At 44.8% G+C, this 24,726-nt stretch overlaps 2 protein-coding genes across 4 annotated transcripts in view; both read right to left on the bottom strand.

Moving 5' to 3' along the window:
• HNF1A (HNF1 homeobox A) overlaps positions 1-22,822 on the bottom strand; it is a 215,194-nt gene extending 192,372 nt beyond the window's left edge. Inside the window, exon 1 of the mRNA XM_083590166.1 lies at positions 22,807-22,822. The gene's annotated coding sequence lies outside the window, so the exon portion shown is untranslated. The remainder of the gene's footprint in view (positions 1-22,806) is intronic.
• The window catches only part of CABP1 (calcium binding protein 1), a 74,862-nt gene that overhangs the window by 42,195 nt on the left and 7,941 nt on the right, over positions 1-24,726 (bottom strand). For 2 of the 3 annotated variants that reach the window (XM_083590428.1, XM_083590427.1), the window contains one exon: positions 2,743-2,867. In XM_083590428.1, coding sequence (XP_083446554.1) covers positions 2,743-2,787 — 45 coding nt within the window. In that variant the 5' untranslated portion in view covers positions 2,788-2,867. Of the gene's footprint in view, positions 1-2,742; positions 2,868-24,726 lie in introns of those variants that run through there. The other variant, XM_083590425.1, reaches the window with a different exon arrangement.

Raw genomic sequence — 24,726 nt, 5'->3', positions numbered from 1 at the left:
AATTGTACAAATAGGCACTTATGGCACAGCTATTAAGAGTCAATTGAGGAAAGTCCCTTCCAGCTCTACAATTCTGTGTTTAGACAGAACTGGAAAGTGTTTACCGAATGCTGTCTTTAACCAAGCACATTCTCCACAAGATCCAAAATATTTATTTGAGATGATATAATACAGGGGTTGCCAAACTTTTTTGGCCGATGGGCAGATTTAGATTTTTGAGTGAGTGTTGTGGGTGCCTCTCTCTCTCTCTCTCTCTCTCTCTCTCTCTCTCTCACACACACACACACACACACACACACACAGATGAGAACCCTCCCACAGAAAGACAGAAAGACTTTTGGGCACACACTCACACACTTCAGTTTTCCAAAGGATCTCGGTAAGTCAGATCCAGTAGAATTAATCAGCACCTTGAAAATTACATAGAGATGAAAGAGGAAGTGAGAAGGATCTCGGTAAGTCAGATCCAGTAGAATTAATCAGCACCTTGAAAATTACATAGAGATGAAAGAGGAAGTGAGAAAGAACGTCACTTTTCTAACTTCCTCCTTCAGCTGTAGGTACATTTCAAGGGACAAAAAGCTGACTACACTCGTCAACTCATGACCATGGAGGTAGAGTGAGAGAGGGCTCAGAGCCTCCAGAGGAGGACCTCAAGAGTGATATAGTTATATTATAACGCCTACCAAATAGTTGATACAATCCTTTCATATTTTTCTATTTCTTTTTGTTTGCTGCCTTTTTTTTTCAAATAAGTATGTTTGTTTTATAAAACTGAGCAGAAATGCTAAATTGAAAATAAAACCTGTAAAGGAATGTGCAGACTTTAAATGTGAATGGGATGCTATTTGGCAAAATCGTTCAGAAAGAGAAGAGACATTTGGTTTCGATGCTGCTCATTGGGATCACTTATCGTACAGACAGGAAAGGAGACCGTGGGCAATGAGAATTTCAGTTGGGTTTTGTCCTGGCAATCTCTTGGATGCTAAGGTGCATGTTACAGTAAAGGCAGAAACTACCATCCTCTCCAGGGCAAAACAGTGCCATCAGAACTGATTAATAAGAAATTAACTGCTGCAGCAATGACTTGAAGTTTACTTGGATGTACAGCCAATTTGCATATGCATGATATTTGGGCCATTTCCCAAGGAACATCATCCCACACAAATAGTGTTTGCATAAAGTTTCAGTAACCGTTTTGGGTAGAGGGGGCAGCTTCAATTTTGTTCTGCTCAGCATAGGATTAGAGGGCCTCATAATGGCTACCAGGCATCCTTGTTCTGTTTTTGTTTGCTTCCTTACTACTCCTGCTCTTGGGCCTTTAACAGCAGCCTGATCTGCACAGTGATGCTTTCCCTAGCATTCTGGGATATGTGTGTGTGTGTGTAGATGTACCTACTGTACATTTCTATCTCATGGTAGGGCTGAACTGGATATTTCTGTGCAGGGCTGGCCCTACCATGAGGCAGAGTAAAGGAGCTGTCTCAGGGGGCAGATGGCAGGGGCAGCAGCTGTTCCTCCACTGCCCCCCACTCAAGTCATTTAAGCCTCCTCTCTACCTTTTAAGTTAGTCTACTGCCCCCGAGTACAGAGTTGGACATCGTTCCACAGCCTTGAAGTCAGATTCAGCCACCAGCCAAGTAGAATTCTGTATGTGGAATGGGAGCGCCAGCTCATTTACAGATGGGGGAGAAATTCTGTTCACATGTACAGGCAATCTTTCCTTACCCATTTTGTGCTTTCTAAAACAATATTAGAATATCCCAAGTTTCAAATTGTGCACTTCTCTGAATTTTGCAGTGCAGTACTCTGGCCAAGTAATGTGTGCAAAAATTCATAGATTAGTGGAAAGAACATACCAAAGTTGCTTTGCAAAAATGTGTATATTGGAAAAAATTGCATACAAACATGGGACAGTTTCACACTAAAAGACTGGTGAATTTTCACAGGGACTGAAACAAAACTGGGAAATGTGGAGAATTAAACTTAAAAAGCAGAAATTAGAAACTGAGAGACACTGAAATTGACAGATTCACCCATCCTGAATCTTTGCTTTCACTGTAGGCAGCAGAATGATTTTGGATGGCCCTGGTGCTGTGTTGTACTCCCAACATACAACACTTGCTAGACATGTCATTATACTATTCTGAAGAACCGAAAACATCACCTCCCCAAAGGCAGTTTTTTTAAGGCTGCTTGGCAGTGCCTTTCACTTGGGGTGGCCTGGCCAGTATTAGTTAGTTTTTGTTTTTGTTTCCATTAAGTGCTGTGTGTTCTCATTTTACATTTTTATGTTGTGAATTAGCCAGTGATCTTCAGCTGAAGGGCGGTATACAAATTTAATAAATAAATAAATACCATAAAAAGATTTTAGGGTAAAGCTGCCCTGGATGCTTGAAGGGTGTCCCTCAAATCTTAGTGTGACTGTTCATACGGTGATGCAAGTAAAGTCTGAAACATTTTCTAGGCCTTGTTTTGTTCCTGCATTGGTGGAGCATGAGGACAGATACTATTTTATATCAGGCCTACTTTTCTCATCTGAATGATGGAATGATTGCAGAAGCTGCACTCACAGAAATTCTCCCTTCTAAATGCAGAGGAGCCCTATTAGGAAGGAACGCTTTTACTTTAGCAACAACAGTAACAGGATTCTGTGCCTGTGAAAAGCTGGACACTGCAACCTGTTATCAACCGATGTGCAAGATGAGCAGGTTTGTATTAATAATACAGTGTGCAACTTACCTGACCGTTTTTGCCACAGTGTTTCATCATGGAACTCTTTGTCATCTAAGTGCTAGAAACCTGTTCTCCTTAAATAAATGGAAGTAGAGTTGCGAGGAAATGATAGCCAGTGTCCAGTGCTGCATCTGTGGAGCCACAAAGTACACAGTCAGTACTGGACCTATTAATATCTGGCAGGGGGGAAGAAGGGGTGTCAAAGATTAATTTAGCTGGGCAAGCTCTGCCTTGGATGTAGCCTTATACCAGGTTGGATTTGCTCATCTAGTTCAGTATATATATATTTATTTTTCATTCTGGCAGATGCTCTCTGAAGCAAATTCTGAGGTCTTTCTTAACTCCCCTTCCCACTCCGCCTGAAATCCTTTTCATTGGAGATGCCCAGGATTGAACCCCAAACCTTCTGCATTCACAGGAATGCTCTCCCACTGAGCGATAATGAGGGGCAGGGAGGAGGCTGCAGTGCAGCCCATTTACAGCTGGAGAGTTATTTGCTGCTGCCCAGCACATCAGGCTCCACTTCACAGGAGAATAATCCCAACAGCAAAGAAGACTTGGGGGCTTTTGTGTGTGTGCTGGCTTTAATCCCCACACAAATTGTGATTTACACTGGTAGAGTGCCTGAGAGCAGCCAAGGGCTCACTGTACCCAGCCAGTGGGGAAGGTTGGCTGGAGACATTGTGAGGATCAGAGCTTAGGGCGGTCTACCTGAACCAATGGATTTGAGTTAGAAGAAAGCCGATTCTGACTAAACCTTAGGAAGAGCTTTTTGACAGCAATAGCTGTTGAACAATGGAATGGACTCCCTTGGAAGGTGGTTGACTCTCCTTCCTTCCCTGGAGATTTTTCCCTGCATAGCCATCTGTCAGGGATTTTTTAGCTGTGATTCCTGCATTGCAGGTGGTTGGACTAGAGGACCCTTTGGGTCCCTTCCAACTCTACAATTCTGATCTGGGGCAGATCTACCATGAAACTAATGAAGTTTAAGCTTCAGGGCTCCTAATCCAGGAGGGACCCCAGAAGAGAATTTAGTCCACATTGCTTTTTTAAAAATTGCTTTTAAAAAAGGCATCATGCATATATATAACATACATATAACATTTCCCTAAAGGCATAGGATTGCTGGTTGCGAAAGGGCCCCCACATCAGTTCAAGTTTCAGAGCTCCCCAAAATATAGGTCTGCCACTGATGCTACCAAATACCTTTCAGATACCCTTTGAGGGGGTCGTGTAGCCACCACATCGTCCCCCCCCCCCAGAACCCCTCAGGCAGCTGCATTTACCGTGGAGCCTCCGCGAAGCATACCTGTCTCGGGAGATGATGAAACCGGACTCCCCACAACATACTTTTAATTACATGGCTCCCCCCAAAGAATCCTAGGAACTGTAGTTTACCTTTCATGGAGCTACTGTTCCCAGCACCTTTAATAAACCACAGTTCACAGGATCCTTTTGGAAGAAGCCATGTGGTTTAAAAGAAGGGATATCCTCTTGGTCTATGGCCAAGAGCCAGTGATAGCATGGAATTAGTAAGGCCTGTTATGCATTACAGAAGAAAAGAGACCAGTTTGCGTAAAAAGTGCCTGTGGTAGTTTATAGATGCACATTGAGAAATAAAGGGTTGTGTTGTGGGCTAGACCTACTCAGGTCCATTCATTCCAATGGGTCTACTCTGAGTATGACTAAAATTTGGATACAACCCAGTCGCTCTAATTTAAATAGAAATATGACGCATCTCAACATAGTGGGGAAGAAACCAAGTGAGTGACTTATGTGCCTGCTCAGCCTGATGACCAGGCGCTGCTCTGCTGTCTCAGAGGTAAGCAACATGGTGCCCTCCTGATGCTGTTGGATTACAACTCCCGTTGTCTCAGTCTGCAAGCATTGCTGGCTGAGGCTGATGGAAGATGAAGTCTAGCAATTCGCTCCTATGGGAGGCAGTGACAGGCACCAACTTGGATGGCTTTAAAAGAGGACTGGAAGAATTCACGGAGGAGAAGGCTCTCAAGGGCTACTAGCCACAATGGCTATGCTCTGCCTCTACCATCGGAGGCAGTAAATGCTTCTGAATACCAGTTGCTGGAAGAGAAAATGCTCTTGTGTTTAGGTCATGCTTGCAAGCATCTGGGTAGCTACTGTGAGAACAGGATGCTGGACTAGATGGGCCCTCTTGGCCTGATTCAGCAGGCTCTTCTGATTTTCTTAACTTCTGGAGGGCACTATGTTAGCTGCCCCTGGACTGTATTTTTTAAATAAAACATTTTATTGCTTTCCAACAAAATACAAACAAAACATTAAGTTTCCCCCAGTTTTACCCATCTCCCCCTCCCCAGAGCAGAATATTAAAATTTTGCCTTAAGCCTGTGGTGTCAGTCATCAGAGTATTCATTTGAATATTTTATAAGGGGGTACCATATTCTGAAAAAATCACACACACCCCTTGCTGTGGATGGGCTCCAGTTCACAAAACTCCACATTTCATTGGGCTCTGATTCCCGCATGGACTGATTGTCCCTCCACGCTTATTCACAGTCAGAGGCACCCTTGGGGATGGTATGCAAAACCACTAGGCAGCATGGAAACTGGGGCAATCTTCTATTCCTCAATGAGCTACGGTTGCATTTGCAATGCAAATGAGATGGCCAAAACCAGACTCTGCATCAGAGGAAGGGATTTGGCCTTTAAATACAAATTGAAACAGGCTCAAGCACTTAACACTTGCACACTTTTCATGGCTTTATGCGAAAGAGCAAGCCAGGATGCACAAACTCAAAAACCATTCCTGGGCACTTCAGATCTGACAAGCTGAGTGTGCATAAGGAGGTTATATAAGACACCCCTTTCCGGATATCACTGAAATCTAAGACAATTAAAACAGAATGTTAATAAATGTCTTAAGCATAAGAGGGAAAGAAATCCTTCCAGCTATTAAATGGATTAAACTTTGGCATCGGTGGCAGGGTTTGAGGCTGAGTGTCAGAATTGTTTTCCTGTTTCTGAGCAAAAGCAGGAAGACAGACACAGCCAATATTAACTGACTAAAGATGAGGTATGTGATCCTGGGACTAGCTCCGAGAGTGTGAGGAACCCAACAGGTTTTTAAGGGTGCTTGTGACATCAAAGATGCCCCCCAAAGGACAGGAACATAAGGAAAGCCCTGTTAGGTCAGACCAAGAGTTCATCTGAGGACTCATCAATCAGGTTTTTTGTGCATTGATTTTTGTTCTGTTTCAGCAGTAAATTGTGGGTTTTCCAGGGGAAAGTGGCAGGACAAAAGAAAAACCTCTTGGACCCACACCTAGAAATCATGTGACAAAGGGAAGTGTGGATGAGCCCTAAGTCAGCACTTCTTAGCAGTGGAGGTAACAATCTGGGAAAACATGCAAGCAGAGCATCTGTGTCTTTGTTCATCCACAATAGTGAGACACCCCAGGAGGCATACCTAGGGATTGTCCAGGTTGGCCCTCACCAAGAGCATAGGCCGGGGGGGGGCGGCCCACAAAAATTGTGTCTCTCCACTCTGGCTTGGAGTGGCTAGAAGCCAACCTGCATGCTCCCTGGGCTGCTCCTCTGGGCAGCTGGGCGAGACACAGGCTCCTATGGTTGCCTCAGCGGGAGAATCTGATTGCTGGCATGATTGGTGCGGTGGAGGGCAGCAGCACCAGAAGAGAAGCTCAAGAAATTAGGCTAGGTGCTCCCCTAAGAAAAGGTCAAGAAGTTCCTGCACCTCTTTTTCTAGAAAAAGTGGGGCTTAGAGGTAGCATGAGAGTTGATGGAAGAAGAAAAAGGAAGGGAGGGAGGAAGGAGGCAGAAGGGAAAACAGCCAGTGGAGCAGAGCTTTCCAAACTGTTCTTGTTAGTAACACACTTTTTAGACATGCATCATTTCGCGACACAGTAATTCAGTTTTACTAGCAAACCGGAGGTTAAATTAACCCCTTTCCAGCCCTGGGAGGAGTGCAGGGGGCGTTTGCACAACACACCTACGTAGTGCAGCCGACACACTAACGTGTCACGACACACAGTTCGGAAAACTCTGCAGTGGAGGGAGGGAAGGAGGAAGGCAAAAGGGCAGAAAGATGCACCAATGGAGGAGGAGGAGGGGAGGCAGAACAAAGCAGACCCAACCCTGATGGCTGCGAAGAAAGTCACTGGCAGAGAGCGAAAGGAAACAAAAAGCAAACTTTTTGATTTTCTGGTCCATGGTCTCTCCTGCTTCGGAGGTGCTGACACAGTTCTTTGCTAAGGGCGCAAGGGAGCCTAGGTACACATCTGCTTCCCAGATCCACTCCTCTGAATGTGAAGGCTCCATTGGGATCTAATGACAAAGAGCTGTTCCTGGACCAGTTCTCCCCAGCCTGGTACTCTCCAGATGTGTTGAACCACAACTCTCATTCACCCCAGTTAGCAGGCTAGTGCTAGTGGGAATTGTAGTCCAACATACCTGGAGGGCACCAGATTGGTAAAGAAGGCTGTGCTAGCATGCCCCACAAATGTGGCTAATCAACCGTTAAAGAAAGTCACCATACATGACTGTGGCAGGCATACTCAGCTTCATGCGTCACCTAGGTCCAGGCCTAGCTCAGCTGGTGCAGGCTGCTCCATTAGGGTTAAAGCGGCACTGCTCCACACCAGCCTCAGACTGCCCTCAACTAGCCTAGACCTGCCTGCCTTCTAACAACCAGTCCAGGGGATACAGCTTCCTTCTTTTTATCAGTGTTGCCCTTGTTGAACTCAGTAGGGAGGAGGGCTAGGATGGGGCAACACCAGAATTAGTTGTCTCTGTCTGCCACCAGTTATGGCTCTGCCTGCTGTCAGTCTCCCTGCCTTCCTCACCACCAAACCCTATAAGCACCAGCCACCAATGCTCAGGGCATTGATATATCTGGCTTCCTAGCCATTTTCTGGGGCAAACCAAAGTGCAACACCTGACATGCAGAGAGCAGCACAAGTAGCCTCTGTGTTCAAAATGAGAACAAAATATAAGCTTGCTGGATCAGGCCAGTGGCCCATCTAGTCAAGTGGTCTACCAGACGCCTGTGGGAACCTGGCAAGCAGAATTTGTGCACAACATCCCCCCCCCCCTCCAGCCCTGTGGCTTCCACTTCCATCAACTGGTTTTCAGAGCCATTTACTGGCTCTGATAGCAGAGGCAGAACATAGTCACTGTGGCTACTAGCTGTTGATAGCCTCCTCTTCCATGAATTAGTCTAATCCTCTTTTAAAGCTGTCCAAGCTGATGGAGAGATCCTGAGAAGTCCTGGGACCCCAAGGCAGGAGAAAGAAAGGGGGACTGTCATCAACAAGGAGCTCTGGAGACAAGGCACAGAGTGCAATTCCCTTGGAGAGGGGAGATTATCAGAGAATGTCATGCAAACAAGACCTCCCTCCTCCCGGCTGCCTGACCCTTGCATGCATGCACACACGCGCACACACGGCTTTTGCAAAGCCATGGAACGGAAATAATTTAGGTTGAATCCATCAAGCATTAAAATCCTTTAGCTGAGGGATTCAAGTGAAAAAATGAGCTGTAGACAGGAATTAGAAGTTCTCTGCCTGGGCTGTCAAAAGGGATTTCCCCCCAGTGACAGAGGGAAAAAAGGAGCAAGGCTGGAATGGCAGGAAGCAAATCCTTCCTGAGTCTCCGATAGGGTTCAGAAGCTCCTTCAGGCTCCAGGTTATGGTGGTGGCCCTGACTGGGGATTCAATCCTCAGCCGAAATGTGCAGGTCGCTCAACACAAGAGTCTTGTTTGCTCAACGCAGAGGAACTGTTGGCATGAACCTCAATGCATCCACGAGCGGAATGGACAAATCTGTCCATTCTCTCTCACTTAATGCATTTGAAAGTTGTTTTCATGGGTAGATGCAGTTTTATCTCCATTTGCCCCAGACATCTGCAGTTTGGTATGCATCATTATTTTGGGGGGTTGCAGAACCGGAATGAGAAGTACATTTCGGTTCTTGTATGGGTTTAAGAAGTGCAAATTGGGTAGGCTGCAAATCCTCCCCCCACCTCTAGAACCCCAAAGAGAGGAATGAAAAAGCAAATGTAGTGATGGCCACCAACATGACTGGCTTTAAGGATTAGACAAACTCATGGAGGAGGAGAAGGCTATCAATGGCTAGGTTCTACTTCCACCATCAGCGAACACCTCTGAATATCAGATTCTGGGAATCACAGGGAGAGAGAATGCTGCTATTGCACTCAGGTCCTGCTTATGGGTTTCATATTGAGGCATTTTCTGAGGTTGTCATATCATGAGGCAAAGTTAGACAGTGGAGTTTGGGTAACTGAGTGGGGCAAATAGACAAGACACCATCTTTGGGGATTTTTTTTCCTGCACCTGCCAACCAAAGAGGAATGAAAGGAGCATCATAGTGATGCCACAGGCGGCTGCCTTACACAAAATCAGAGCATGGTTCAACTAGCTCAGGGTGCTCCCAGGCTGCCACCATACTGGACAAATCAGTTTGTTGGGAGCCCTTGCACAACAAACCTGCTTTCTTAGTAAAAACGTCCCTTTTTGTGCCAAAGAGAGTGATGAGAAAATACCCTGGAAAGTATGGAGTAACACTTTTTTTGATGCAATCACACACCATACATGTAAAACGCATGGCTCCCCCCACCAAAGAATCATGGAAACTGTAGTTTGTCAAGGGTGCTGGTAATTGCGACTCCAGGAAGAGTAAACTACAGTTCCCAATATTATTTTAGGGAAGCCTTGTGCATAAAATCTAGGGTGTGGATGTGACCCCCTAATCCCTCTGCAAACAAATCAGAATGAATGCTCATTATGTACTCAGGCTAGCTTATTTTACCTGCAAACCAATCAGGATGAGTGCCCAATAAACAAGCCTGGAAGTGCTCTTAGAGTTGCAGGTGTGAAGAGTGAAGAGAAAACCGATCAGGATCTCCTCCTGCATTCCTTCAGTAGGCAATATATTCCTATGAACATTACATAGCACTCAAGTAAATAAGGGAGCTGCCTGTGTGCCAAGATTTCTGGGGCCTGACTCTGCTGTCTGGAAAATACCCTGCAGACAAGCACTGCCTGTACTTTTAGAGGTGGTACCCTGGGGCATCATGATGACAGCTTGTGGGTGAAACCCAGAATTCCAGGGGACTGTTTTCATGGCCTCATCTCCACTTACCACCTGGTACACTGATGCAATTCAAAGAGGAGGTGAAGAAACAAGGGATATCATAAATGGAATTGTGACAATCACATCGCAGGCAACTCTTGATCAGCTGCCTTCATCCTGCTCATTAGCATAGGATAAGACAGGAGGGAGGGAAGATTATAATTTGCTCAGGGCATCTAAAAAAGAAAATAAAAACCTTTAGTGGGTCCTGCTCGGATGAGTCATCCAGCTGACTGGCAAGATGTTTCCAAGTAACAAAAGGGAGCCCTCCTTCACACAATGCTTAATTAATTTAAGGAATCTGCTATCATAAAGTGTGCTGATGGCCAGATGCTGAGATAGCCTCCTCCTGTTCTTGCTTCTGAATCTAGGAGGTATTAGAGAAGAAGGATGGAGGGGACAAGGGAGCAGATTGCCCAGAGGAACACAAGCACTGTGAGATCATAGCTAAATAGTTGCTTCCTCAAATAGTCAATCTTTTTATGCGCAAAGGATTCAAGGACAGAAGTTCCTCTTACAAGAATACATGCAGATGCCTTGCTCTTTTGTTTGATCTTTGATCGAAAACAAACTAACGTTACTTAGCATTTATACAGGGCTTTCAAGTGTTCAAAGGACTTCACATGTGTTATCTGGCTGTGCTCCTTTACAAGAGGGGTGGCCCTCCAAGAATTTTTTTGGACTTCAACTCCCATCAGCCCCAGCCAGTGCAGCCAATGGTCAGGGATGATGGGAGTTGTAGTGTAGCAACATATAGAGGCCCAAAGGCTAGTCACGCCCCAGTAAATTAAGCCAGAATTATTATTCCTCATATTGCCAGGGTGGAATGGGTGGGAACTGACACTGAGTTGGCTGTATGTTTGCCCTTCCGGTATGGCGAAGGGGCTGAATATTCCACCTTCTTATTATTTTTGGCTGCAAAACAAATCTTCTGGAGTTGAAGACACCCCTTCTTCTTCTTTTTTATAATTTAGTTTTCAAATATACCCCCCAATAATAGCCAAATTATAACAATAACAATTAATTCCCAAATTATACAATTATCAAAGTGCCAGTCAACTTCCAATTAATGCATTTTTGTTAAAGTGGCTCCCCACATGATGGTTTGGGTGCATTTCTGATCTTATATCACTGTGTTCCATCATCTTAATTAATGTCAGTTACATATCAGTTATAATAATAATCCCTTAGTCAACAGCTACATAATTAATGATTTCCATTCGTGATGTTACAATATATAAATTTATAAAACTTTAAGTGAGAAACTCAAACTATTATCTTTATTCTGCCCTGTATGTGAAAACTGTTATATCCATGGAGATTCCTACTGTCCATATATGGTGTTGTCTCTTTCACTTCCCAGCTGCTGTTTTCTCCCATCGTGGCTTGGGGCAGAAATGAATCTCAAAGTTTCTCAGAGGTCATCTCTCCGTCCCTTGAGTCGGTGTCTCAGAACAGGTGACAGTCTGCTAGAAACCATTCTGTCTCACTAGTAAAATATGTCACAGATCTTCCCTCAGCCTAGAAAAAGGTGGGCAGTTTTCAAACGCACTGAAGATTTAATACTCCTTTCCAGCTCCCAGAATCTCTGCAGCATTCGTATCACAGCCCCAAAATTCTTTTCCTTCCAACAAGAGATTTATGGCCCAATTAAACTTTATCTTAGATTACATTCCGCCAATAGCACACACAACTCTCAATCTCTTTTTACTGGTCTGTTGCGAGTGAAGCCCATTCCTCCTGTCCCTGGAGGGAATTTGCAAGGATGATTTACCCTCTGTCATCCTCGTTTTTGTCCACCAACAATCCCCCGCTGTCGTGGGGGCTGCCTCCATTAAGGCAGGTGGGACCGGAAGCCGCCCTTCTTCTTCTTTTTAATCATCGAACCTGAAAGGCCTGATTATAAATAGATTCTTCCTGCAGCTCCCAAATTTGCTGTTGAGATAGAATGAGTCAGTTTTGCCAACTCCGTGGCACTCCCCAAACCACTGGGCCAAAAATGTGGCTCTTCTCCCAATAGCAGTGGCCTGGCCCAACAAGGTGGAGGTGAGGAAAGCTCCATTAATAAGACACCCTCTGTCCACAAATTCTTGGGGTGAAACCCAAAATGGATTCAAAATATATTCATGACATTGGTTGCAGAAGGTTTTAGGTCAGGGTACGGAACCTTTTTCAGCTTGAGGGCCATATTGCTTTCTGGGCAATCTTCTGGGAGCCACATGCCAGTGGTGGGCAGGGCCAGAGGCAAAAGTGGGTGGAGCAATGAATGCAATTCTTACCTTTTTACAGAATGAAAAATTCTAAAGACACTCTCACACACCTCTGTTCTTCATTCATGCAAGCAAGAGGCATTATCACATTCCACACGGTCCAAACTGGCAAAAACGTTCCAGCTGCACAAAACGTTTTTGAGGCTTTTCAGGGCCTTCAAAGAAAATTATCCTACTTACTTCTTATTGAGAACATCAGTGTGATTGCAAGTAAACAGCTTATGAATTGCCTGCTGGAACTACCTCTCTCTGAATTGCCTTAGCTTCAGTTTCTCTTCCTGTGTGTAAGGAGGCTTTAATTATTTATTTCCTCCCATTTCCTTTCTGTTCTTTTTAATAGCACAATTTCAATATGAAAAGTGATTATTTCATTAAAACCTCCTCACATGCAGGAACGCAAACTGACATTGGGGACAATTCTGAGAGAGAGGCTGTTCCAGGGGGGCAAATAATCACTAATCCCCTAGCAGGGATAAATAGGGAGAAATAATACAGACCAAACCTGCAAACAACAAGCTTTTAATTAAAGTTGCCCTGGACCTTTGCTAAACAGGTTTTATCTATAAGTAAACGCTATAAGAGGATGTGGCCACAGGGAAAGGCATTGCTGCTGCTGCTGCTGCTGCTGCTGCTGCTGCTGCTGCTGCTGCTGCTGCTGCATTATGGCATGACATTAAACTTCTGTGTCTTTGGAATTTCTATTGCAATTCCATTTCCAGCTATTGTGGCAAAGCAATGCCCCAGTGCTAAAGTGTGTAAACAACTAAAGGGGCCTGAGGGAACCCAGATTACTGGAAGGGCTGCAGCTCAGGAGAAGAGCATCCACTTTGCACATATAAGGTCCTAGGTTCAATCCCTGGTAGCATCTTCAGATAGAACTGGGAATTCAAGTCCCCTGCCTTGGAGCCAGAGTAGAAAATACTCAGTTCCAAAGTGAGCTCTGGAATTAGGTCCAATTACCACCTATAGGAGGTTGCAAAGGACCTGGAATCTGTCTGAATTTGGGGTTTTGAGACTGACTCCCACATTTTTCAACCAAGGAATTGAGACCTAAACACAATTCACCCAGGCTTTGGAGCTGGCAGGATTTGATGGGAGTTTGTGCTCCCTGTGATTGGATCTCTTACTTTGCATGACAATCCCACCCCATTTTAAATGGAACTTCCAGTTTCCAGAGTGAATAGCATTCTGCTAGCATGCCTAGTCAGATGCAGTGAATCTTCTGAATACCAGTTGCTGGAAACCACAGGAAGGGAGGGAATTCTTGTGCTCAGGTCCCGTTTGCGGGTTTCCTGCAGGCATCTGGTTGGCCACTGTGAGAACAGGATACTGAACCAGATGGATCATTGGCCTGATTCAGCAAGCTCCTATTATGCTCTTATGTGTGAGCTGCCCCCTCCCTGACAAAGAGCAGCCGAGAGAAACTGAAGCTGGGGGTGGCAGTGGTGGTACTATTAATAAATGTTTGCAGTAATTTAATCATTTTGCTAAATTGCCCTCCTATTCCTGATGGCCCCCAGAGCCTCTATACTGCTGCTGCCTGCTCCTCCTCCTCCTCCTCCTCCCCAGCGGCCTCCTCATGCTCAGACATGTGAGGGAGAGCAAAATAGCAAGGAAATGCTCATCCCACTGGGCTGCTGCAAACTAGGAGGGAAATTAGTCTTGACAGGTGACTCCCTTCCCCCATATCCTCCATTTAGGAACAAGCCAGCGGCCCATTAATGCTACTTGCCACGGCTGTCATTCATTCAGAACACTAGCAGGTCTTGCTCCTTTGCACCCAGTTGCTGACCCACAGGAAGGGATCACCCTATCTCTCCAACATCTATGGGGAAAGGGCCATAGTTTGGTGGTGGAGCTTCTGCTTTACATGCAGAAGGGCCCATGTTCAATCCCCAACACCTTCAGGAACACCTGGGAGAGACTCCAGGCCTGAAATCCTGGAGAGCCACTTCTGCTCTCTGTATAAGACAGCTTCCTATTTAAATCACCCCTTTATTCAGAAGCTTGAGTGCTAGAATCTTACTTTGTTTTTGAGGGAAGGACCATAGCTCAGTGGCTGAGCATCTGCTCTGCATGCAGAAGGTCCCAGATTTAATCCCCAGTGGTATCTTCAAGCAAGGATGGGAATGCACCTTGCCTGAAACCCTGGAGACATTCTGGTGCACAAAAACAGATTACATAAGAGATTCCTGCAAACATTTACTTTAATGATGGATATGCTGAAAAGCACTGCAAATTGTGCCATTTAATATTTTTTAAACTGCATCTTTTATGTTAGGGGCATGGACAAGGTATGTACAATTTAAATGCAGAATATTTCTGAAACCTTTCAAAAACTCTGAACTAAACAAGGAGCTACCATCGAGTGCTGGTGAGGTTGAAATGGGAAGCAATTAGGCCTTTCCTACTGAAACCCATGTTGGGCTGGGAGTGTCCTGAAACCCTGCTGCCAGGCAATGTTTGAAAATACTGAGCTACAGTGGTCTAACTTAGATGGCATTGGGCGTGTAAGTGGTACACAAACAAACAAACAAACAAACAAACCTGTAAAGGTCTTCAAAAGTAAGCACCGATAGTTTAAAATGTGCTTGGAAACTGACCAGGAGTCACCAATGGAGCTCTGTAAGTGGCATGGTGGTCCCAAAGACCTGTCCCAGTTCAGCAATTGTGACAGTTTCTGGGCAGTCATCAAGGACAGCCATTACAGAAATCTAGCCTGGGCGGGTTGCCATATCATTTTTTATTTTTATTTTTTTAAAAAATGATATTTTATTCAAATTTCAAAAAAGAGTTTACAAAAATAATAAGATAATAAAAAAAGAAAACAAACAATAAAAAATACAGAGCAGAAAAAAAAGAAAATAGAAAAAACAGTAAAGAAAAATAAGTCCATCTTTCAATATCTTACTTTTCATTGACTTGTTTCCCTGACCTCCTCACACCTCCCTTTTTTGTATTCCATTTCGAATGGTTAATTCAGCAAATCCTTTCCAGCTTTGTTTTTATCTTAGTTCTTTATCTTAACATATTGTAACCTTATAATTTCATCTATTTAATAAATCATTTTTACATACTCCTTTTTAACATTGTTACTAAAACCGCTTCATTTCATTCCAACATCATTTTAACATTCATTAACTTTGCAGTGTTTCTGTAAATAGTCCTTAAATTTCTTCCAGTCTTCTTCCACCGACTCTTCTCCAGGGAGAAGAGGCGGGTTGCCATATCACAGGCAACTCTGATTACCTCTGTCTGTCCAAAAGGGGTTTCAGCAGGCAATGGTATGAAATGGCAGCACATACACGATGCTGAAATCCTTTCAGTCACTGCACCAGCAACTGTAATATTTTTGCTGGTGGTGGCGGGGTTTAAAAGACAGCTGCTCTGGCCAGAGGCACACTGTATCACAACAATGTGGTGCTACATCATTACATTGGCCACCACATCAAAAGGCAATGCAGGGGAATGTGGCAACAGGAATTGGTGGCGGCACACCACTCTCTAACTGAGCCTTTGCCAACCTTTGAAGGCCCTGAAAAGCCTCAAAAACGTTTTGTGCAGCTGGAACGTTTTTGCCAGTTTGGACCGTGTGGAATGTGATAATGCCTCTTGCTTGCATGAATGAAGAACAGAGGTGTGTGAGAGTGTCTTTAGAATTTTTCATTCTGTAAAAAGGTAAGAATTGCCTCAATTGCTCCACCCACTTTTGCCTCTGGCCCTGCCCACCACTGGCATGTGGCCCCCAGAAGATTGCCCAGAAAGCAATGTGGCCCTCAAGCCAAAAAAGGTTCCGTACCCTGACCTAAAACCTTCTGCAACCAATGTCATGAATATATTTTGAATCCATTTTGGGTTTCACCCCAAGAATTTGTGGACAGAGGGTGTCTTATTGGACAGATGTATAGCTCCCACCAGACCAGTGTTATTTCTACTCCACCATGACCATGCTGGTGGGAGCATTAGGCTGTATACAGATTCACATTTACGCTGCATCTAGTGCACTCCCACCGTTGGTTTGGGAAATGGTATAGGCACCACATGAGCAACAATATAGATCCATCTTGCCATTTCTTATGGAATACTGCGTTTTGATGCATTTCCCCAGCAAACGAGCAGCAAAGGAACAGCCTAGCTGTGGTTTAAGTCAGTAAAGTGTACATAGCTGCTGTCCATCAACATCTGGAGGTCACCCTGGTGGCTACACCTGCTCTATAGCCAAATTGGCACAAGTCTGTCTCTGCACCACCACCATGCAGGCTCCTTCCTACCGGCCTCCCTGCTGGGAATTTTGATGTGCCCTTTGTTGTATTATCCAAGCATCAAATGCAAATTCAGCCATGGTGGCATTTAGCTTAATCCTTCATCTGCTTCTTCTCTGTCCCTCCCTGGACAGCGTTTTCTTTCATCTTAGCTGTGCAGGGACTTGAATTGAGGTTCCTTTTTTTAATAAAAAAAAAAGCAAGGGGGGAAAAGCAAGTGCACAGCTTATATAATGTCCCTTCCTTATTGCTTATTAATGATTTTGGGAAACAAATCTGCTTTGCATTGTGGGAATTATGCAAAAGCAAGGCTGAAAGGCACTCTTGCCGTTACTTATGCAGGAACCTTAATGCGCCAGGAAGAGGAGGAGGATTAGTGTGTCCTGAGAGGCGCAGAAGCTTCTGACAGGGCGGCCTTACATCCTTGAGCTGACTAGAAGACATGACAGACAAGGTGTCCCATTTTGGGGTAATTAGGCACAAGTGCTTTTCTGGAGACCAAAGGCTCAAGGCAAAATTACTTCAGCTACTTAGAAAGTTTGATAATCCTCTCTCCCCCCCCCCCGCCCCCCCCGGATGAAAAACCGTAAAGAGGTTGATTGCTATTAAGAAGAGAAGCTTATGAGTCATAGGAAAGAGCACATCAGACTGGATTTGGGAAGTAATGGTGTTATAACATCATCAGCCAGGGGAAAGAGTGCAAATTGTTACTAGATATCCAGAGCAATGCTTATTCCAACATTTATATCTGGGCCTGGGGTGGGGAACCTTAGGCCCATCTGCTTTGTGCCCCTCCAGGCCTTTCTATCTGACCCTTGATGTCTCCCCAAGCAGCACTTCTCACTGGCCCTGCTCTGGCATTCTCAGGTGCTTTTGTCATTGGAGTGCATCCTTGAACTCTAATATGCCTCCTGCTTGTCTGGGTGGAAGATGGAGAGACGAGGGTGGGAGGTATAGAAAACTGACTTTATTGGGAACATATCAGGGACGCGGGTGGCCAGGGATAAGTGTGGCGCTGTGGTCTAAAGCACTGAGCCTCTTGGGCTTGCCAATCAGAAGGGCGGCGGTTCGAATCCCCATGACTGGGTGAGCTCCCGTTGCTCTGTCCCAGCTCCTGCCAACCTAGCAGTTCGAAAGCACGCCCAAAAGTGCAAGTAGATAAATAGGTACTGCTCCGGCGGGAAGGTAAACGGCGTTTCCGTGCGCTGCTCTGGTTTCGGTGTTCCGTTGTGCCAGAAGCAGCTTAGTCATGTTGGCCACATGACCTGGAAAAACTGTCTGCGGACAAGCGCCAGCTCCCTCGGCCTGTAAAGCGAGATGAGTGCCGCATCCCAGAGTCATCTGCGACTGGACTTAACTGTCAGGGGTCCTTTACTTTTACCTATCTGTACAGAAGGTAATAATCACATCCCTTGCCCCTCCCACTTTTGCTTCTGGTCACACCTACCTCTGGCATGCGACCCCTGCAAGGCTGCTGATAAGAGAGATTCCCTGCCTTTGCTTGATATTCACTTTTATCTTTATCTTTACCTTATTTACTTGTAAAATGACCAACTCTACCAAGTGGGGGGAATGGAGAAAGCACCAGGATGCTGCAAGGACTCTGGTGTGACTCCCTTTGCTCTTCTCTGCAACCCATCTAGATGGAGGCCATACCCTGCCCCACATCAGAGGCAGGAGGGCAATAGCATCCCAGAAATGATACAGTGTGCTATGGGAGCAGTCTATGTTGGCTTGGGCTGATGGGAATTATAGTTAGGGATGGGTCAGTTTCACTCCAATATCTCATTTTCAAGTTTAGTTTTTAACATTTCTATATCAGTTTGCAATTATTATTTTTCAAAAGCCTTCATAATGATTCAACAGCATTTTAGTGCAAGTTTCTCCTAATACACACATTTTTGTGTGTACTATTTTCACCAATACATTTTTTATTTTTATTCTTAACACCCACCATTCACCCGAAGGTCCCAAGGCAGGCTGCAACATTAAAACACAATATTAAGAACAGTTTAAAGCAACTTACATGTCCTTTCTTATAAGTCTATAACCTATATGCTCTCTCTCTTGCACACTTCCTCTCTGATATATGCATTTTTGTATACATTAATCGAATCACAGAATCAAGGAATTGTAGAGCTGGAAGAATCCAAAGGGCCATCTAGTCGAGTCCCCTGCAATGCAGGGATCACAACTAAAGAATGCAGGAATCACCGCAGGAATTGCAGGTGTAGGAATTTGGTTGGAGAACTGCCTCTCAAAATTCGGAGAAATGTGGATTTAAGTGTAAATTTGATAGAGTCACATCTAAATGTGAATTGAGCCAAGGTGTTCTCCCCATCCTTAGTTCCGGTCTAAAACCTCTGAAAGGCACTTGGTTTGGGAGTCCTGGGACATAAAACTGATTTAAGGTGAACAAAGAAAATGATTCTTTGGCTTCTCTAATGCCAGAATGACATCTCTAGTTATCAGCACATGATGGGGAGAGGGGAAAATACAGCAGGAAAGGGGGATGTTTTGAGACGGATGGAAGGTAAACCCAGACAGTACAGATAGTGTCGGAAGCAGAAGACAGTACTTGTGCTTCAGGCAACCTAGAAGATGTTGGAGAACGCAGGGCCCAAATCATCTCCCATTAAAATAGCCGGGTTCATTCCAAGAAGGAACGCAGTGCTCGCTTCTAGGGCATCCCCATTGGTTGGGTATCAGGAGTTCATGCGATATAACATCAACTGCTTGGATGCAGAGCCAGCTATTCTAGAGGGTGCCATCCAAGGGGCAGCAGATCGGCACCTCCAGTCCAGTGCCTGAGTTACGGTAAGTACTAGAGTGATGAACTACATCCAGCTCCTCAAGGGGCCCAGCAGCCTTAGCGTGTGACCTGCCGGTAGCAAGCACAAATCATCCTTGATGCCATTGCAAGCTCCCATCCCTCTAGGGCTGCTGGTGGAGTCCATCAACCGAAGGCTACAAGATAGATTTGGGGTTTTTAAAAATAAAATATATATTTCTTTGTCCGATGCCATTGCTTTTTCCTGGATGAAGAGCTGACTTAGAAAAAGTGACAGCTCTTTCCAGCTCCTTTGACTCAAGTGCAAACATGTCTTGAAAGAGCTGAGAATATTAAACATATTTTTTAAAGCAAACCTCCCACCCCCCCCAAAGTGGATTGGGTGCCTCTGAGGCTCAATGTCTTCTCTGGCCTAATTTTAGAGGATGCTCCTTCAATACATTTCCTCCCTCTGAACCAGATTCCCAATGGGTTCTAATGTGCAAATCCTGAACTGCCAAATCGACTCAGAGGCAGAATGAAAAGGTGGGTGTGTGGGTCCCCCCCTTTCAACCAATACTTGTTAGCTGCATCCCCTTTGCAGTCTAACCCCCCCCAAAAAAACCCTCTAGTTTGTTGGTGGTATGTAATGGCTGGGATTTGATTGAGGCTCGAAGAGACAGATGGCTAGGTCTTTGTCGAGGTTGCTCAAACACACATTTTAGATTTGTGCACCCTGGCTTGTCAGTGATTGGCATCTTTTGGGCACTAAGCTGACACCAGCACAAGCTGAGGGCCCTCTGGCTACCAATCAGAGCCTCAGCCCAGTATGGAGCCAATCCGCGGCTACTGTGCTTCATCTCTCCAAAGGTTACTTCTGCCCTGCTGGAAGCCCATGTTGGGAGGAATGGATTAGATAAGGTCATGCCAGGCTGCCTGTCTTCCTGCCATATCCCTCTGAGCTGTGTGAATAATAGATTTATGGACCAATGGCTTTGAGAAGGATAGGAAAGGGCCGTAGCTCAGTAGTAGAGCATCCGTCTTGTGTGCAGAAGGTCCCAGGTTCAATCCCCAAGGGCATCTCCAGGTGGGGCTGGGAATGGCTCCTCTCTGAAACTCTGAAGAGTCTCTGCCAGTCAGTGTAGGCAGTACTGAGCTAGGTGGACCAATGGTCTGACTCAGTCTATGGCACCTTTCTATCTCAAAGGCATTTTCAGGTTTGTGAAGTCTATGGAACTTTTTATTTTTCACTTTTAAATTATAGCAATTGTTTCTAAATTTCCACCTGCAGATATAAATGTACACATGCCATTTTTTGTGCAAATACGTTCCTCTTTTTTTGCACAAAGCATGACTGAGTCACAGCCAGGCCAGGCCAGCTGCTGCATGCAAGTGGTTCAACTAAACATCAACCATGCTAAGAACACAGAACAGGACCCAAGTGGAATTTCATCCTATGACCTCAGGCTCTGAATGCTACCCATGTGACCGAAAGCACTGGAGAGTTCAGTTACATCTGTGGACCTTTTTAAGCAGATGGGATGACGGGCTTATCGTGTGTGTGCCCCCACCCACCGACCAGTCCACTGAGCAGAAGGAACAGATGCTCTTTCAGAAGGGGAATCCAGAGGGCTGGGATGTTCGTGCGTACGTGCGTGTACAAAATGGCTTTGAAAAATGCAGATTTTTGAATTGTCTAATTAGCACCTGGCTTGTAAGGCTAGAGGTTGAATGAGAACTCTAGAAAAAGGCTTTTATCTTTAGTGACAAGGGTCAGAGATGGGGTTTGTTTGAGGCCATGGGTCTGAGACAAAGCAAGTGTGTGGGGTGACAGGGCCGCAGGGGCTCACATGGAATCCTTCTTAGTCCATTAGGCTCCAGGACATTGTGCCCAAATGCGGATGTTCATTTCTGTTTCACTGACCTTGGAGAATGAGGAAAGGGGGTGGTGGGGAGGATGACAAAAAAGCTTCAGGCAACAGCAGACGGAGGCTTCAAATGGCTGTTTTAATTTTAGCCAGATTGTTTTGTGTGTTCAGTCGAGGTTATTTTAGGATGAAAAAATATGCTTTTGGTGGAACAGCCATGCAGAAAGGATATTGGTTGCCTTCCCATAATCACAAAGACTTATGTAAACGCCAGCAGCAACAACAGCCAATTTGACCACACTTTGGCTGACCAGGTGATGGTATCATGTGCAGGCGTTGCCAGAAGGATGCTCCTCCGTTTGTATTCATGTAGACCCTCTGGGCATGTTTGCACTGCCTTCCTCCCAGGGGCATGCCTTATGCACCTAGCAGATTTTGTCCCAATCTCATTCTCCCACCAGCGTCCTCCACCAAATAACTGTGGTACTGTTGGCATTTGCTAAAAGGGCCACAGGCTTTGTGAAAACATGGAACAAAGTGTGGATGTTATGATTTGTGATATATGCTGCATGAAAAGGTCACATCTAGCAGTGCAAACAGGAGCACTGAGAAAATCCCCGCAGGGCAGAATATAGATGGTCACAGACAGAAAGAAAGGCTTTCAAAGGGTCCCAGGAGAGTAGTTATAACACTCTGCTCCACGGATAAGAATCTGGCTGAAGGAGAACTGTTCTGAGATGGTCTTGCTTCCCTTATGAATTTCTACAGAGAGATTTTTCTCTCCCTAGAACCTAATGGGGTCATCGAATGAATCTGAATGTTGGAAGATTCCAGATGAACAAAAGAAAGCAATTTACAGTTCTATGATTCTATTACACTGCACATAGCTAAAACTGTAGGCTTCACTCCCACAAGATGAAGCAATATCCACCAACTTGGAGGGCTTGAAAAGAAATTGGGCCGAGGGAATGGCTGGACTAGATGGGCCCCCTTTGGCCCGATTCAGCAGCTAGGCTTCCCTTCTGTTCTATGAAGGCCAACTGAAGTGCAAGTGACTCAGGATGGTCTCTCCAGACATTTTTTACCCCTTCCTTAGTACTTTTTTCACCTGTTTTTTCAGAAAGAATTGAAGACATTTTTGTTTCAATAAGCTTTTCCAGTTTTATAAGCTTTGGAGATTTTATTTGTTCTTTTGGGGTCTTTGCTTTGGTTTTTATTAGCTTTTAAAATCCTTAGTTGTCTTTTTCTATTGTTTTAAACTCATTTTTAATTGTTTTTATTGTATGAGTGTAAATTCCCTTGAGACTTGTAGGAAGGGAGATTCATATATTTAATATAACAGACCGTTGCCATTTACTGGGAGTCTGGAAGAAATGGCAATAATCTGTGCATTATTTGTGCTTCAGCCTCAACCGCTCCCTTCCACTCCAGTTAAAGCAAATCCTGTGCAAGGCAAGGCGACTGATTGTGAAGGATGGTAAGAGGGCACCTGAACAGTTGTGTAGAAGAAGGAATTTGGGCAGGTGCAATGTGTCATGCAGGGCTGAGAAAAGTTTCTTCATAGAATGCTTAATTAACTGATGGAACTCACCACCACAAGAGGATGAAGGCTTTCAGAAAAAAAGTATTAAACGTATTTGTTTAGGAGGAAAATGCGATGAAAACAGCTGCATCTTTAACAGTCTGAGGAAGAGTAATAGCTTAGTAGAAAAGCAGCTGCTTTGCATACAGAAGGTCCCAGGTTTAATCCCCACCAGCATCTCCAAGTAGGGCCAGGGAATATTCCCTGCCTGAAATGCTGGAAAGCTGCTGCCAGTCCACGTGGACAATACTGAGCTAGATAGACCAAGGGTCTGACTCAGTACAAGACAACTTCCTGTATTTTGAGGACTTAAGTTTCATTTCAAGATTGCCACTTGCTTGGACAGTGTAGGAACTATCACAGATCCATCCTGTGTGTGAATTGGGAATCTGTCACCCTGGCATATATTGCCTCAATCCCTTTTTCTTCCATCTTGTGAGATGTGTTCCTAACTAGCCTACTTGTTGGCAGCAGATCTGCTTTCCTGCTTCACCACCTGCTAGGTGGGAGCTACGTGCCAGTTCCTCTTTCCCTCCCCCTCCCCATTTCTGCTCTTATCCCAGGAGTTAAGTGGTGTTAAGTACTTTGGGAGGCCTGAGATGTTTGGCATTCTGCCTCTGCCTGTGCCTCACTGAGTGGTGATGATGACTGAACACTTCACAGGAAAGTAATCAAAATCCCTTCTCAGGTGACCACCTCCCCACTCCTTTCCAGGTAAACTAGTGGGAATTAAGATGGATGGGAGTTCTCCACAGGAGCTAAGAATTGTATATTTTAGAAAATTCATGGCAATATATATACACCACTTGATAGGGAGAAAAAACCCTCAAAGTGGTTTACAAAAAAAACAACACATTAAAATTCTCAATAGACAGCATTTTAAAATGGGTATTGATAAATATTCAAGAGATTATTGAAATCAACAGTAAGCAAAAAGAGATTAACACACATTTCAGCATTCTACATACCTGGATAGAGGTGCCTATGCAAATATATTTTAAATAGGTGCTGAAAAGAAAACAGAGAAGGTGCCTGCCTGATGTCAAGAGGCAGGGAGTCTCAAAGGCTGGGTGCTGCCACAGTAAAATATTTTTTACTTACAAGTTCAGAAGAAGAGTTATGTGGCACCTGCAACTCCGTGCCAGATCACAAAGTTGTGTCTCAAGCAGGAATTGCCCAGGTACACTTATGGTACAGAGGCTCTTTTCTATACCCTTTTGTCTTCTCTTTGTAGAAGTTACCTAGAAATGCAGGTTGCAGGTTGCTCATCTCCCCCAAACCCAGACTTTTTGTAGTAAGGAACTTTTTGCAGCATGGTCAAGGATTCTGGGAGTTGTAGTCCAACAGAAACGGGAGTGGGTTCAAGTCCCTCGCCCACCCTGAAGAATGGCTGCTGAAGCAAACCGCTGGCTGATGGAGCTGCATTTTGAACATGCACACAGAGAAGGAACCAACTTCAGCGTCGCCTGTTTCCATCACACCTGGCTCACGGACCTCTCAGGGCCAAACCAGAATGGTATGTTAGTCACATCATTAGCCCACTCATGATGGGGTTTCTAAATAAATAGTAGTCACACTATTAGGGGTTGGGAGAAAAGTGGATTAAGACTGCATATGAATAATAAATGTAAAATACATCCCCCAGGAACTGTAGTTTACCCCCTCGCAGAACTGCAATTCCCATCACCCTGAACAATTCTGAGGATTCTTTGAGGTAAGTGCTTGTTAGTTGAAGAAGTCTGATAAACAACAGCAACCTTAATTACTTGTTATCTAATGCCGCAAGCTTCCTTTTTCTACATCATATTGGCATCTATCCAACTCTTACTGTCATGGGCAATAATTGTCTCACTATAAATCATATAATAGTAGCTACAGTGGTATCTTGGGGAAAATGAAGGAAGAAGGATTTCTCTCTCTCTCTCTCACTGAAGATTCCATTGCTTTGGCTTCTGTGTCTCTCCTAATCAGGCTCTTGGGCTGAAAATAGATTCCTTTTGCTGCGCACAGAGCCCAGCTCACCGCCACGCACTGTGCACACGTCCTATCAGATTACAGGGGAGACCGCACTCACGCGGCCCGCTTTGCTGGA

Source organism: Podarcis filfolensis, assembly GCF_964270895.1.
Source record: "Podarcis filfolensis genome assembly, chromosome: 16".
Lineage (NCBI taxonomy): Eukaryota > Metazoa > Chordata > Lepidosauria > Squamata > Lacertidae > Podarcis > Podarcis filfolensis.
The sequence above is the reverse complement of the archived record's forward strand: the minus strand, read 5'-3'. Positions and strand labels throughout refer to the sequence as shown.